Below are 12,938 nucleotides of genomic sequence, written 5' to 3'. Positions count from 1 at the left end.
CCTCTGTCTGGAGTCCCTTCCCTTCTGCCTCGGTGTGGTGGACTGCTACTCATCTTTCAGAGCTCACCTTGGGGGTTTTGTCTTCTGTGCAGCCTTGCTTGATTCCTACCAGGAATGGTTAGTGGCTGGGTCCTCCTTTCTGGAAGAAGTGGGACTCTAGCCTCTGTTGCCCTCTACTCTAATGGTTGCTCGCTTGCCTATCCCCTCAGCTTTTGGTCTTGTGTGGCCTCTCTGCTCCCACAATACACTCTGCTCACCTTTCCTCACCTTGCCCCACACCTCCAACACATCAGCATTCACTGCTCACTTACCACATTGCCTGTCTCTGAGCCCCCAGTGCCAAGTATTGGATAAGGCTTCCATAAATACTAGCTGGTGAACTGGGATGAGACACCTCATTCTAGAGAGATTTCAGGTTTTGTTTTTGTTTTGAACATGGATGTGCCTTTCTTGGTTCACGTTGGGAACCTCAGCACCTTGAGGGCAGAGGCAAGAGCAAACTAGTGCCTGGCTCTGGACCAGGCGCTGTCCCCAGCTCTTGATTTGGCTTACCTCACCTATCATGGAGGACAGCACTAAGGACAGGGTGCTCTTGATTCCCCCGCTTCCGGGCTGCATGAATTGAGACTGGATGGGTGGGAGGAGTTGGGGGGGATGGGGGCTGAAGAACCCCAGGTCCCTAGTTCTCCCATAGTCTGGAGCAGGGACAGGGTTTCTAGCCCAGACTGTCCACTCCCAAGGTTAACCTAGGGAGTTGACCGGTCTATTTCCTCTTGCCTCCCGGACCCCTGTATATCCCTAGGGACCAGCAACGGCTCCATGTATATCCCTAGGGACCAGCAACGGCTCCATAAATATTTGTGGCATGGCATTATGGATGAATGAATACGTGTTCTTGTGTTCTTTATTTCCTCTTCTGCAAGTGTTGCAGAGGAGGGAAAGAGCCGGAGAAGGGGGAGGAATCACTGAGAAAATGGGTCAGCAGGCTGCAGTGGGAGCCTGCCCTATTTGCCCCAGCTCCAGCTCAGAGTAAGAGTTGCTGCCTTGGTGGCGGTGATGTTGGAGAGTGTGTGTGCCTTGAGGTGGGGAGAACCCCTGAACGTGAGAAAACCATTTTTCTTGGCTTTGTTTAGGCAGGGCAAGTGTATTCTCAACGCCACCCGCCTTCTCTTGCAAGGTGCTTGATTTAATCATTTAAATGTTCTATGGGGAGAGGAAGGATAAAACAAAACTCCCTAAATCTAACCCAGATTCCCTCAGTCCACACGGAGCCCTTTGCCTGGCTTCCTCTTCAAACACATCCAGCCGATCCGACAGGCTGAGGACTCACACTCCCGCCCCCCAACCTCAAGCCTCCCGCTCCCGCCCCCTCCCACCGTCCGCGGCCCCGCAGCCCCGCAGCAGCCACAGGGGGAACCAAAGAGACAGAAGCCTTCCCAGCTGCCCGGACCACAGACGCCAACACCCCCCGCCCCCCACCACACGCCGCCCGCCCGCGCCCCGCACGCTAGCCCACGACCGAGCGGCGGCGGCAGCAGCAGTGGGCTGCAGGCTGCTGCGACTCGCACCGGTGCGCTCCTGGCAACGCTCGCCATACCAGGTGACTGGGACTCTCCAGATCGGCTGGCCCGGGGTCCGCCGCCCCAGCTCGCGCTCGCGCCCCCAGCCCGGGTTCCGGCGCCCACCCGCCTTCCTGCCCTCTCCCGCCTCTCCGCCCCCCAGCTCGCGGGAAGGGAGGTCGCGGCAGCGGCCTGGGGGCACCGGCGACCGTGGCGACAGCGGCGACAGTGGCGGCGGCGGTGGCGGCGGCGGCTGCGGCGGCGGCGGAGGCTGCGGCGGCGACCGTGGCAGAAGCGGTGGCGGAGGCCTCCGTGGCGGAGGCGGAAGCAGAGGTGGAGGCTGAGTTGGAGGCCGAGGCCTCAGTAGAGGAGGCAGTGGCGGAGGCCACCCTGGGGGAGGCGGCGGCAGCCCTAGCGGGGGAGGAGGCGGAGGCCTCCCTGGCGGCAGCGGCAGTGGCCGTGGCGGAGGCCGGTGCGGCCGAAGCCGCCGCCGCGGCAGAGGCTGCGACGCCCCCCTTGGGGGAGGCGGAGGCGGATGCGGATGCGGATGCGGATGCAGATGCGGAGGTGGCGGCGGCGGTAGCGGCGGCGGCGGTGGCCGCCGCGGATGCTGATGCGGAGACGGGCGGGGGCTCCGGGGGGAATCCGGACTTTCCAATGGCTTCGCTGTACGTGGGCGACCTGCACCCTGAGGTGACGGAGGCAATGCTGTACGAGAAGTTCAGCCCAGCCGGGCCCATCCTCTCCATCCGCATTTGCAGGGACAAGATCACCCGCCGCTCGTTGGGCTATGCATATGTCAACTACCAGCAACCGGTGGACGCCAAGCGGGCCCTGGAGACCCTGAACTTTGATGTCATCAAGGGCAGGCCAGTGCGCATCATGTGGTCCCAGCGGGACCCCTCGCTCCGCAAGAGCGGGGTGGGCAACGTCTTCATCAAGAACCTGGGCAAAACCATCGACAACAAGGCGCTGTACAACATCTTCTCGGCATTCGGCAACATCCTCTCCTGCAAAGTGGCCTGCGACGAAAAGGGGCCCAAGGGCTACGGGTTCGTGCACTTCCAGAAGCAGGAGTCCGCCGAGCGGGCCATCGATGCGATGAATGGCATGTTCCTGAACTACCGCAAAATTTTCGTTGGGAGGTTCAAGTCGCATAAGGAACGAGAGGCCGAAAGGGGAGCCTGGGCCAGGCAGTCCACCAGTGCTGACGTCAAGGATTTCGAGGAAGACACCGACGAGGAGGCCACCTTGCGATGAAGACATCTCAGGAGCGAGCCAGCCAGCAGAGCCAAACCTTGGCTCCCACCCGGTTTACAACCCCACCCTTTGCCCCCCTAACCCACCAGCAGTGTATTGTATTGGGAGTGCAGGTCTCTCTCTCTCACAACCGCCCCGCCTCTTTCTTCCCTCCATCTCTCCCTCCCTCCGTCTGTCTCAGTCCCTCTCACTCTGTGTCTCTCTCTGACTTTCTCTCCACTCCCCTCTCGTCCCTACCCCTCCTCTACCCTCCCTTCCCCCCACACCCACCTTGGGTGTTGTGAATAATCTTGCTAATCTGTGACAATTGACAGGTTAAAGGGTGTCTTCTCCTTGTGGTTTGGTTTAAAAAGCACTTTCTCTCTTTGTTTATTGCACAGGTGATACAATTTCATGGTAGAAACATCAGGAAGGAGAAGGAAATCAGATGAGGGAAACCCAAGAGAGTAATTGCTCCCCATGACCCTACTACCCGGAGACAACCACTTTTACCGTTTCCGTGTGCTGTTTTCCAGGCTCTCTCCTCTCCTTCTCTCTCTCCCTCCCTTCCTCACCTCCACCCCACCTTCCCTTTTAACACACTGTTATAGAATGGTTCATGTATGTGGTGTTTCTTAATCTGCTTTTTCAAATACTAAAACCAAACAAAAATCGACCCATTGAACTTCTTTCCGTGTTATTCAACAGGCTTCAGAAACGTCATCTTTAGTGCCTGAAGAGTGTATCGATGGACCCTAACATTTCTGTAGTCATCCCTGCATTGTTGGACATTCAGGTGGTGCCTAGTTCTTTCCCTGTGTTTAAGCCCAGCACTGTGTATACTCCAATGAGTGAATTCTCCCTTGTCAAGCCAAATCTTTGCTAGCATACCTGATGATCTTAATTGTGGACTTGCAGGATCCACATATGGACATTTTAAAGACTTTTCCTGTGTGTTGCCAAATGGCCCCTTCATAAGCATTGTACCTATTTGCATTCATGCCAGCCAGCTCAGCTAGTAAAAAGAGTATGCCCATTTCCCCTGCATAGTCTCCTGGTCACTGTAATTGTGTGTGTGTGTGTGTGTGTGTGTGTGTGTGTGTGTGCGTGCGCGCACGCGTGGTGTGTGTGTCTTGGCCAGCTTGATGGGCTGTAAATGGTATTTCGCTGTTCTTGGTTGTTTTGCTGAATTTAAATACTGTTTTTCACCTTCTTAACCTGTGCCCACTTCCTGCCCTTTTCCCCATTCTCAGAAAAATAATTCAGCTTCATTGCAGGAAACAAATCACAAAGCGGACAAGTTAACAGAAGAAAATGAATGTCACCTGTAATCAATCCTAATGAGCACCCATACCTCCCTGAATCATTTTCATCTGTACCTGTCTAATATTTTCTAAGAACTACCTGAAACATTTTTGGCTGTACCTCTCTAGTATTTTTCTGATTCATATGTCATGTATGTATATAATAATGTACATATTGTTTTTATACCTACTTTTTCACACATAAATGTGTGTATATTTATACACACACATACTCGAACTTCATTTCATGTCATTAAAGATAATTTAAAAATATTTTCTCTGGCTGTTAATATTTCATTGAATTGATGACTTAATAGGTGGATATATATGTGTACACTTCCTGCCCTTTTTCCCATTGTCAGAATAATAATTCACCTTCATTTAAGGAAAAAATTAAAAAGCAGACAACTTATCCATGTCTATATCTCTGTGTTTGTGTGTATATGTATTTTAACTACTTCCTCATTGTTGAACATGTAGGTTGTTGCTCATTTTTCTTTATACAAACAGAGCTGTCAAGTGCATCATAGTGCACAAATCTAGCTGACTTTCCATATCATTTTCTAAACAAATATTGCAGATAGGAAAATTTAAGCATCAATGGATATGGGCAGTTTGGTGGTGAAGTGCATTAATAAATGGCCATCTCTAAAGATAGTATCCGGTTACATTTGTAAGGTGCACCAATATTGTAAGGGGACCTGGATTACGTGTATAATTTTCTGTACTTTGTATTGCAATCATCTCTGCATTTTCTCAATATTTTATCAGGAACTTTCTTGTTTTTATTTATTTTAAACATTTTATACAGTCTGTACATGATTATAATAGAAAATATTTGTAAATGTCAATATAACAAATGAATTATCACTCCTAATACCAGTACTTGACAAAATACACTTTTAATAAATAAATATCTACATTTATAGATATATTTATATTTATAATATAATTTATATTTATATTTATAATAAAATATGTATTGTTTCACTAAAGTGTATTTTCACTATAATAGTTCTCTGGGACCATATTTCTAAATAATTAAATATTCTCCTTTAGCTCTGTTGTTACATAATAAGCCATCACAAGGATGAGCTGTAATTTCTACAACCAAGCTTCTTTGGGCTATGTTTATTTTTTATTTAAAATTTTTTTTGTGGTACGCGGGCCTCTCACTGTTGTGGCCTCTCCCATTGTGGAGCACAGGCTCCGGACGCCCAGGCTCAGTGGCCATGGCTCATGGGCCCAGCCACTCTGTGGCATGTGGGATCTTCAAGGACCGGGGCATGAACCCATGTCCCCTGCATCGGCAGGCGGATTCTCAACCACTGCGCCACCAGGGAAGCCCTTGGGCTATGTTTAAAATAGTTCTGAACTTTTACTTGTAAGATCAATTCTATGATGAACACCTGTGTACCTGAATGTCTTGGAATATTTTATTGTTTTCTATTCCTTACTATTGGAATTTTGGTTTGATATATATGGACATGACAAATATTTTTCTTGGTCTTTTGCCACATGTTTCGCCCTTAAAGGCTATATCAACTGGTAGTGCACATACCCTTTAATTTGGCCAAAGTATTTTTTTTAAGTTTTGGGAAATTGAAATGGTTTGATATTTTTTATTACTTCATTTAAAAGTGCATTTAAAAATGAGATCAAATACATTAAAATATACATAAGAACATATTATTTTCTATATATTTACAAGCTTTCACGATCCACCCATAAACATTTATTTTGACAATTATGGACATATTTTATCCCATAATTTGCTTTTCAGTATATTGTGAAGATACCTAAGACATCTATGTCTCTTCAGTTTTATTCTACAATTCACCATCATTTTATAGAACTGGAAATTTTTCTGAAGTATAGTTGACTTGCAGCATTATATTAGTTTCAGGTGTATAGCATAGTACATAGTATGTAGTAACTTGATATTTTTATATATTATGCACCATAGAAATTTATAAAATATTGACAATATTTGCTGTGTTGTACATTACAACCTTGTAACTTATTTATTTTATACCTAGTAATTTGCACCTCTCAATCCCCTTCACCTATTTTGCTCCTCCCCCACCCTGTTCCCTCTGGTAACCACTAGTTCGTCATCTGTATCTGTGAGGTTGTTTCTATGTTGTGATATTTATTCATTTGTGTTATTTTTTAGATTTACATATAAACAAAAACATATAGTATTTATCTTTGTCTGACATATCACTGAGGTTAATACCCTCTAGGTCCATCTATGTTGTTGAAAATGGCAAATTTTTCATTCTTTTTCATGGCCTAGTAATATTCCATCATATATATATATATATATACCACATCTTTAGCCAGTCATCTGTTGATGGACACATAGGTTGCTACCATATCTTGGCTACTGTAGATATACTGTAAATAATGCTGCTATGAACATTGGGGCACACATATCTTTTTGAATTGTTTTCTTTGGATAAATGCCCAGGGGTAGAAGTGCTGGATCACATGGTAGTTCTGTCTCTAAATTTTTCAGGAACCCCCATACTCTTTTCCATTGTAGCTACACCAATTTATATTCCCACCAGCAGTGCATGAAGGTTCTCTTTTATCCATATCCTTGCCAACACTTGTGATTTCTTGTCTATTTGACTGTAGACATTCTGACAGGTATGAGGTGATATCTCATTATGGTTTTGCATTTCCCTGATTATTCTTGAGATTTGTTTTGTGGCCTAGCTTGTGATCTATCCTGGAGAAAGTTCCATGTACAGAACTGGAATATTTTTAAGAGTGTCCTCATTTTGGATATTGAAGTAGTTCCTATGTTTTCCCCATTGAGTCCAACTCTATGGTGACTAATTTTGCACTTGAATTGTTTTTCCTCCTCAGGAAAAGGCATTTGGTATTCCTTTGTCTAGCACAGGCTATGAGTTAACACTTAAAACTGAAGACAAGGGTCAGAAATGTTGATTTTAAAGGAAGAAACAGAATCATATTTAAGGAATAATTTAGAATTAAGACATTTTTTGCACACTTTATAAAGGCAAGGAAAGAAAGTCCCTGCCTTGGTAGAAGAAATAAGCTTATTTTTGCTATTTAATTCTCACATACAGACTCTCCTTCTAGGTCAAGGTAGCTTTGAAAATGTCAAGGACTGAGGGACAAAGAAACCCTTGCTTTTAACATTTATGCTTATAGGATATGGATTGCTGTTATTTGTTCATAGAAATGATATTTTAATTTTTTTATGTTTGTATATCCCATTATATAAGGGGTTCAGAAATACCTTCCCCCACCCAGTGCACTGGAATAGATATCTATTGGTAGTCCATGTTCAGTACAAGGAGGGATCTGGCTTCTGCTTTGATCTAATCAATATAAAATCTCTCATTGTTGCTGAGAAAATAAGCTGAAAGCAATGAGGTGGGCAAGGGGCAGAGGAGAGAAGAGAGGAGAGGGGAAAAAGAGAGAGGGAGAGAGAGCTAAATAACTACCAGGGAAAACCATTGCCAGAGTGGTAATGTAGTAATTTATGGAAAAAGTCACTTAACAACTATCACTGTAGGAATCCAACTAACTATAAATATAGTGAAGATTCTCTTAAGATATGTAATAAGAACAATTTCAGGTTAAAGGGAAAAAATGTTATATTATTACAAGAAATATTATCCCTGTAATTAAGAACAGAGTATATAAAATGCCATGGTATAAATAGAATTAAAATATAAAGTAAGATTTTTTTGAGCACTGACATGTAGAACAATTACATATAATATATTCTTAAATTCTTGCAGAAGTAGGTATTATTTTCTATCAATCTTCACATAAGTTAAGCATGAAATCCTGTTGGTTTTACCTCCATAATATCATGAGAACGTCCCCCCTTCTCTCCATTCCCACTTCTATGTTTCTAGTTCAGGCCTCCATCATCTCTCATTCAGAATATTACAGTATGTTCTAACTGAATTCTGTCCATGGTCTTGATCACTCCTAATTCATTCTGTACACTGAAACTAGAAAAAAGCATCTAAAACTTTGTATCTCTTCATGAAATAACAATGCTTAAAATTTGTCAGTGAAATTCTTTTACCTTCAGTATGGAGAAGACACTTTATGTCATGGAACCGAGGACCTTTCATTATTGAGCACTTAATTACCTTTCCAGCCTTATTTCCAATCCTATAGTCCATTCTAGATCCACAGTTCCACATGCCATTGTTACCAAGTCACCTACAGTTCTTGCAAAGCCTTAAGCTCTTTATCCTCTGAACCTTTGCCTATTTGCAGCTACAGTTTGCCTAGATAATTCCTACTTATCATTCTAAACAAAACTTAGATTTCTCCTCCTCTAGGAAGTCTTCATGATTATTCCCAGTTTGGATTTGTTATTTACTAGAGTCATAATTCTATCCTGTTCAATTACTTAAAAAACATCAGTATTACAATGGTCTTGTACTATGAGTCACTGAAGTCATGAACATAACTGAATGATTAGGAATGAGGAGGGCACCGAGGACCCAAAGATGTATTAAAAGTACACACAAAGAAAATTTTCCAGATGAAGGCAATCTCTGCTTGCATTAGCTTTTTATAACAGCTTTAAAAAATATAATTTGAATACCATAAGTTCATCTATTTAAAGTATACAATTAAATATTTTTAGGATATTCACAGAGTTGTGCAATCATCTCCTCAATCAATTTTAGAATATTTCATCACCCCATAAATGAACAGTATATCCATTAGCAGTCACTCTTCATTTCTCCCCCACCCACTCAGCCCTATGCAACTACTAATATATTTTTAATCTCAATAGGTCTGCGAGTGACAAACATGTATATGAAGTGGCTCATACAATATGTGGTCTTTTGTTACTGGCTTTTTAAACTTTGCATATATTCATGATCCATCTATGCTGTAGTATACACCAATAATTCATAAATTTTTTTAGATTTTCATATCATTTGTTTTCTTTTTTTTATTTTAGGTTTTTGGGTTTTTTTAACATCTTTATTGGAGTATAATTGCTTTGCAATGGTGTGTTAGTTTCTGCTTTACAACAAAGTGAATCAGTTATACATATACATATGTTCCCATATCTCTTCCCTCTTGCATCTCCCTCCCTCACACACTCCATATCCCACCTAGCTGATCTCCCTGTGTCATGTGGCTGCTTCCCACTAGCTATCCACCGTACGTTTGGTAGTGTATATATGTCCATGCCACTCTCTCACTTAGTCACATCTTACCCTTCTCCATCCCCATATCCTCAAGTCCATGCTCTAGTAGGCCTGTGTTTTATTCCCATCCTACTCCTAGTCTCTTCATGACATTTTTTTTCCTTAGAATCCATATATATGTGTTAGCATACGGTATTTGTTTTTCTCCTTCTGACTTACTTTACTCTGTATGACAGACTCCAGGTCCATCCACCTCACTACAAATAACTCAGTTTCATTTCTTCTTATGGCTGAGTAATATTCCATTGAATATATGTGCCACATCTTCTTTATCCATTCATCTGTTGATGGACACTTAGGTTGCTTCCATGTCCTGGCTATTGTAAATAGAGCTGCAATGAATATTTTGGTACATGACTCTTTTTGAACTACGGTTTTCTCAGGGTGTATGCCCAGTAGTGGGATTGCTGGGTCATATGGCAGTTCTACTTTTAGGTTGTTTTTAATTTTAATTTTATTTTTTAACATCTTAATTGGAGTATAACTGTTTTACAATAGTGTGTTAGTTTCTCCTTTACAACAAAGTGAATCAGTTATACATATACATATGTTCCCATATCTCTTACCTCTTCCATCACCCTCCCTCCCACCCTCCTTATCCCACCCTTCTAGGTGATCACAAAGCACAGAGGGGATCTCCCTGTGCTATGTGGCAGCTTCCCACTAGCTATCTAATTTACATTTTGTAGTGTATATATGTCCATGCCACTCTCTCAGTTGGTTACAGCTTACCCTTCCCCCTCCCCATATCCTCAAGTCCATGCTCTAGTAGGTCTGTGTTTTATTCCCATCCTATCACTAATATCTTCATGACATTTTTTTTTCTTAAATTCCATATATATGTGTTAGCATATGGTATTTGTTTTTCTCCTTCTGACTTACTTCACTCTGTATGACAGACTCCAGGTCTATCCACTTCATTACAAATAACTCAGTTTCATTTCTTTTTATGGCTGAATAATATTCCATTGTATATATGTGCCACATCTTCCTTATCCATTCATCTGTTGATGGACACTTAGGTTGCTTCCATGTCCTGGCTATCGTAAATAGAGCTGCAATAAACATTTTGGTACATGACTCTTTTTGAATTATGGTTTTCTCAGGGTATATGCCCAGGAGTGGGATTGCTGGGTCATATGGTAGTTCTATTTGTAGATTTTGAAGGAACCTCCATACTGTTCTCCATAGTGGCTGTATCATTTTACATTCCCACCAACAGTGCAAGAGTGTTCCCTTTTCTCCACATCCTCTCCAGCATTTATTGTTTCTAGAGTTTTTCATGATGGCCATTCTGACCGGTGTGAGATGATATCTCATTGTAGTTTTGATTTGCATTTCTCTAATGATTAATGATGTTGAGCATTCTTTCATGTGTTTGTTGGCAGTCTGTATATCTTCTTTGGAGAAATGTCTATTTAGTTCTTCTGCCCATTTTTGGATTGGGTTGTTTGTTTTTTTGTTATTGAGCTGCGTGAGTTGCTTATAAATTTTGGAAATTAATCCTTTGTCAGTTGCTTCATTTGCAAATATTTTCTCCCATTCTGAGGGGTGTCTTTTGGTCTTGTTTATGGTATCCTTTGCTGTGCAAAAGCTTTTAAGGTTCATTAGGTCCCATTTGTTTATTTTTGTTTTTATTTCCATTTCTCTAGGAGATGGGTCGAAAAGGATCTTTCTGTGATTTATATCATAGAGTGTTCTGCCTATGTTTTCCTCTAAGATTTTGATAGTGTCTGGCCTTACATTTAGGTCTTTAACCCATTTTGAGTTTATTTTTGTGTATGATGTTAGGGAGTGTTCTAATTTCATACTTTTACATGTAGCTGTCCAGTTTTCCCAGCACCACTTATTGAAGAGGCTGTCTTTTCTCCACTGTATATTCTTCCCACTTTTATCAAAGATAAGGTGACCATTTGTGTGTGGGTTTATCTCTGGGCTTTGTACCCTCTTCCACTGATCTATATTTCTGTTTTTGTGCCAGTACCATACTGTCTTGATTACTGTAGCTTTGTAGTATAGTCTGAAGTCAGGGAGCTTGATTACTCCAGCTCCATTTTTCGTTCTCAAGATTGCTTTGGCTATTCGGGGTCTTTTGTGTTTCCATACAAATTGTGAAATTTTTTGTTCTAGTTCTGTAAAAAATGCCAGTGGTAGTTTGATAACGATTTCATTGAATCTGTAGATTGCTTTTGGTAGTAGAGTCATTTTCACAATGTTGATTCTTCCAATCCAAGAACATGGTATATCTCTTCATCTACTTGTATAATTTCTTTCATCAGTGTCTTATAGTTTTCTGCATACAAGTCGTTTGTCTCCTTAGGGAGGTTTATTCCTAGATATTTTAATCTTTTTGTTGCAATGGTAAATGTGAGTGTTTTCTTTATTTCATTCTCAGATTTTTCATCATTAGTGTATAAGAATGCCAAAGACTTCTGTGCATTAATCTTGTATCCTTCTACTTTACCAAATTCATTGATTAGCTCTAGTCATTTTCTGGTATCATCTTTAGTATTCTCTATGTATAGTATCATGTCATCTGCAAACAGTAACAGCTTTACTTCTTCTTTTCCTATTTGGATTCCTTTTATTTCTTTTTTTTCTCTGATTGCTGTGGCTAGAATTTCCAAAATTATGTTGAATAAGAGTGGTGAGAGTGGGCAACCTTGTCTTATTCCTGATCTTAGTGGAAATGGTTTCAGTTTTTCACCATTGAGGACGATGTTGTCTGTGGGTTTGTCATATATGGCCTTTATTATGGTGAGGAAAGTTCCCTCTATGCCTACTTTCTGCAGGGTTTTTATCATAAATGGGTGTTGAATTTTGTCAAAAGCTTTCTCTGCATCTATTGAAATGATCATGTGGTTTTTCTCCTTCAGTTTGTGATATGGTGTATCACATTGATTGATTTGCATATATTGCAGAATCCTTGCATTCCTGGAATAAACCCCACTTGATCATGGTATATGGTCCTTTTAATGTGCTGTTGGATTCTGTTTGGTAGTATTTTCTTGAGGATTTTTGCATCTATGTTCATCAGTGATATTGGCCTGTAGTTTTCTTTCTTTGTGACGTCTTTGTCTGGTTTTGGTATCAGGGTGATGGTGGCCTCATAGAATGAGTTTGGGAGGGTTCCTCCCTCTGCTATCTTTTGGAAGAGTATGAGAAGGATATGAGTTAGCCCTTCTCTAAATGTTTGATAGAATTTATCTGTGAAGCCATCTGGTCCTGGTCTTTTGTTTGTTTGGAAGATTTTTAATCACACTTTCAATTTCAGTGCTTGTGGTGGGTCTGTTCATATTTTCTATTTTTTCTTGGTTCAGTCTCGACAGGTTATGCATTTCTAAGAATTTTTCCATTTCTTCCAGGTTGTCCATTTTATTGGCATAGAGTTGCTTGTAGTAATCTCTCATGATCCTTTGTATTTCTGCAGTGTCAGTTGTTACTTCTCCTTTTTCACTTCTAATTCTATTGATTTGAGTCTTCTCCCTTTTTTTTCCTGATGATTCTGGCTACTGCTTTATCAATTTTGATCATCTTCCCAGAGAACCAGCTTTTAGTTTCATTGATCTTTGCTATCATTTCCTTCATTTCTTTTTCATTTATTTCTG

General features: G+C 41.7%; 1 protein-coding gene across 1 annotated transcript; it reads left to right on the top strand.

The window, feature by feature from the left end:
* The first annotated feature begins 1,617 nt into the window (after positions 1-1,617).
* LOC131748370 (polyadenylate-binding protein 1-like 2) lies at positions 1,618-3,843 on the top strand. Its single transcript, XM_067023497.1, has one exon. It carries the CDS (start codon positions 2,217-2,219, stop codon positions 2,817-2,819), a length of 603 nt encoding a protein of 200 aa, XP_066879598.1. The 5' UTR covers positions 1,618-2,216; the 3' UTR covers positions 2,820-3,843.
* Positions 3,844-12,938: the final 9,095 nt, after the last annotated feature.

The sequence above is a fragment of the Kogia breviceps genome, chromosome X, assembly GCF_026419965.1.
Source record: "Kogia breviceps isolate mKogBre1 chromosome X, mKogBre1 haplotype 1, whole genome shotgun sequence".
NCBI lineage: Eukaryota > Metazoa > Chordata > Mammalia > Artiodactyla > Physeteridae > Kogia > Kogia breviceps.
This window is presented reverse-complemented; position numbering and strand designations above follow the sequence as displayed.

Coding starts and splice junctions, on each gene's coding strand:
- LOC131748370 (XM_067023497.1), top strand. CDS start 2,217: ATGGCTTCGCTGTACGTGGGCGACCTGCACCCTGAGGTGACGGAGGCA.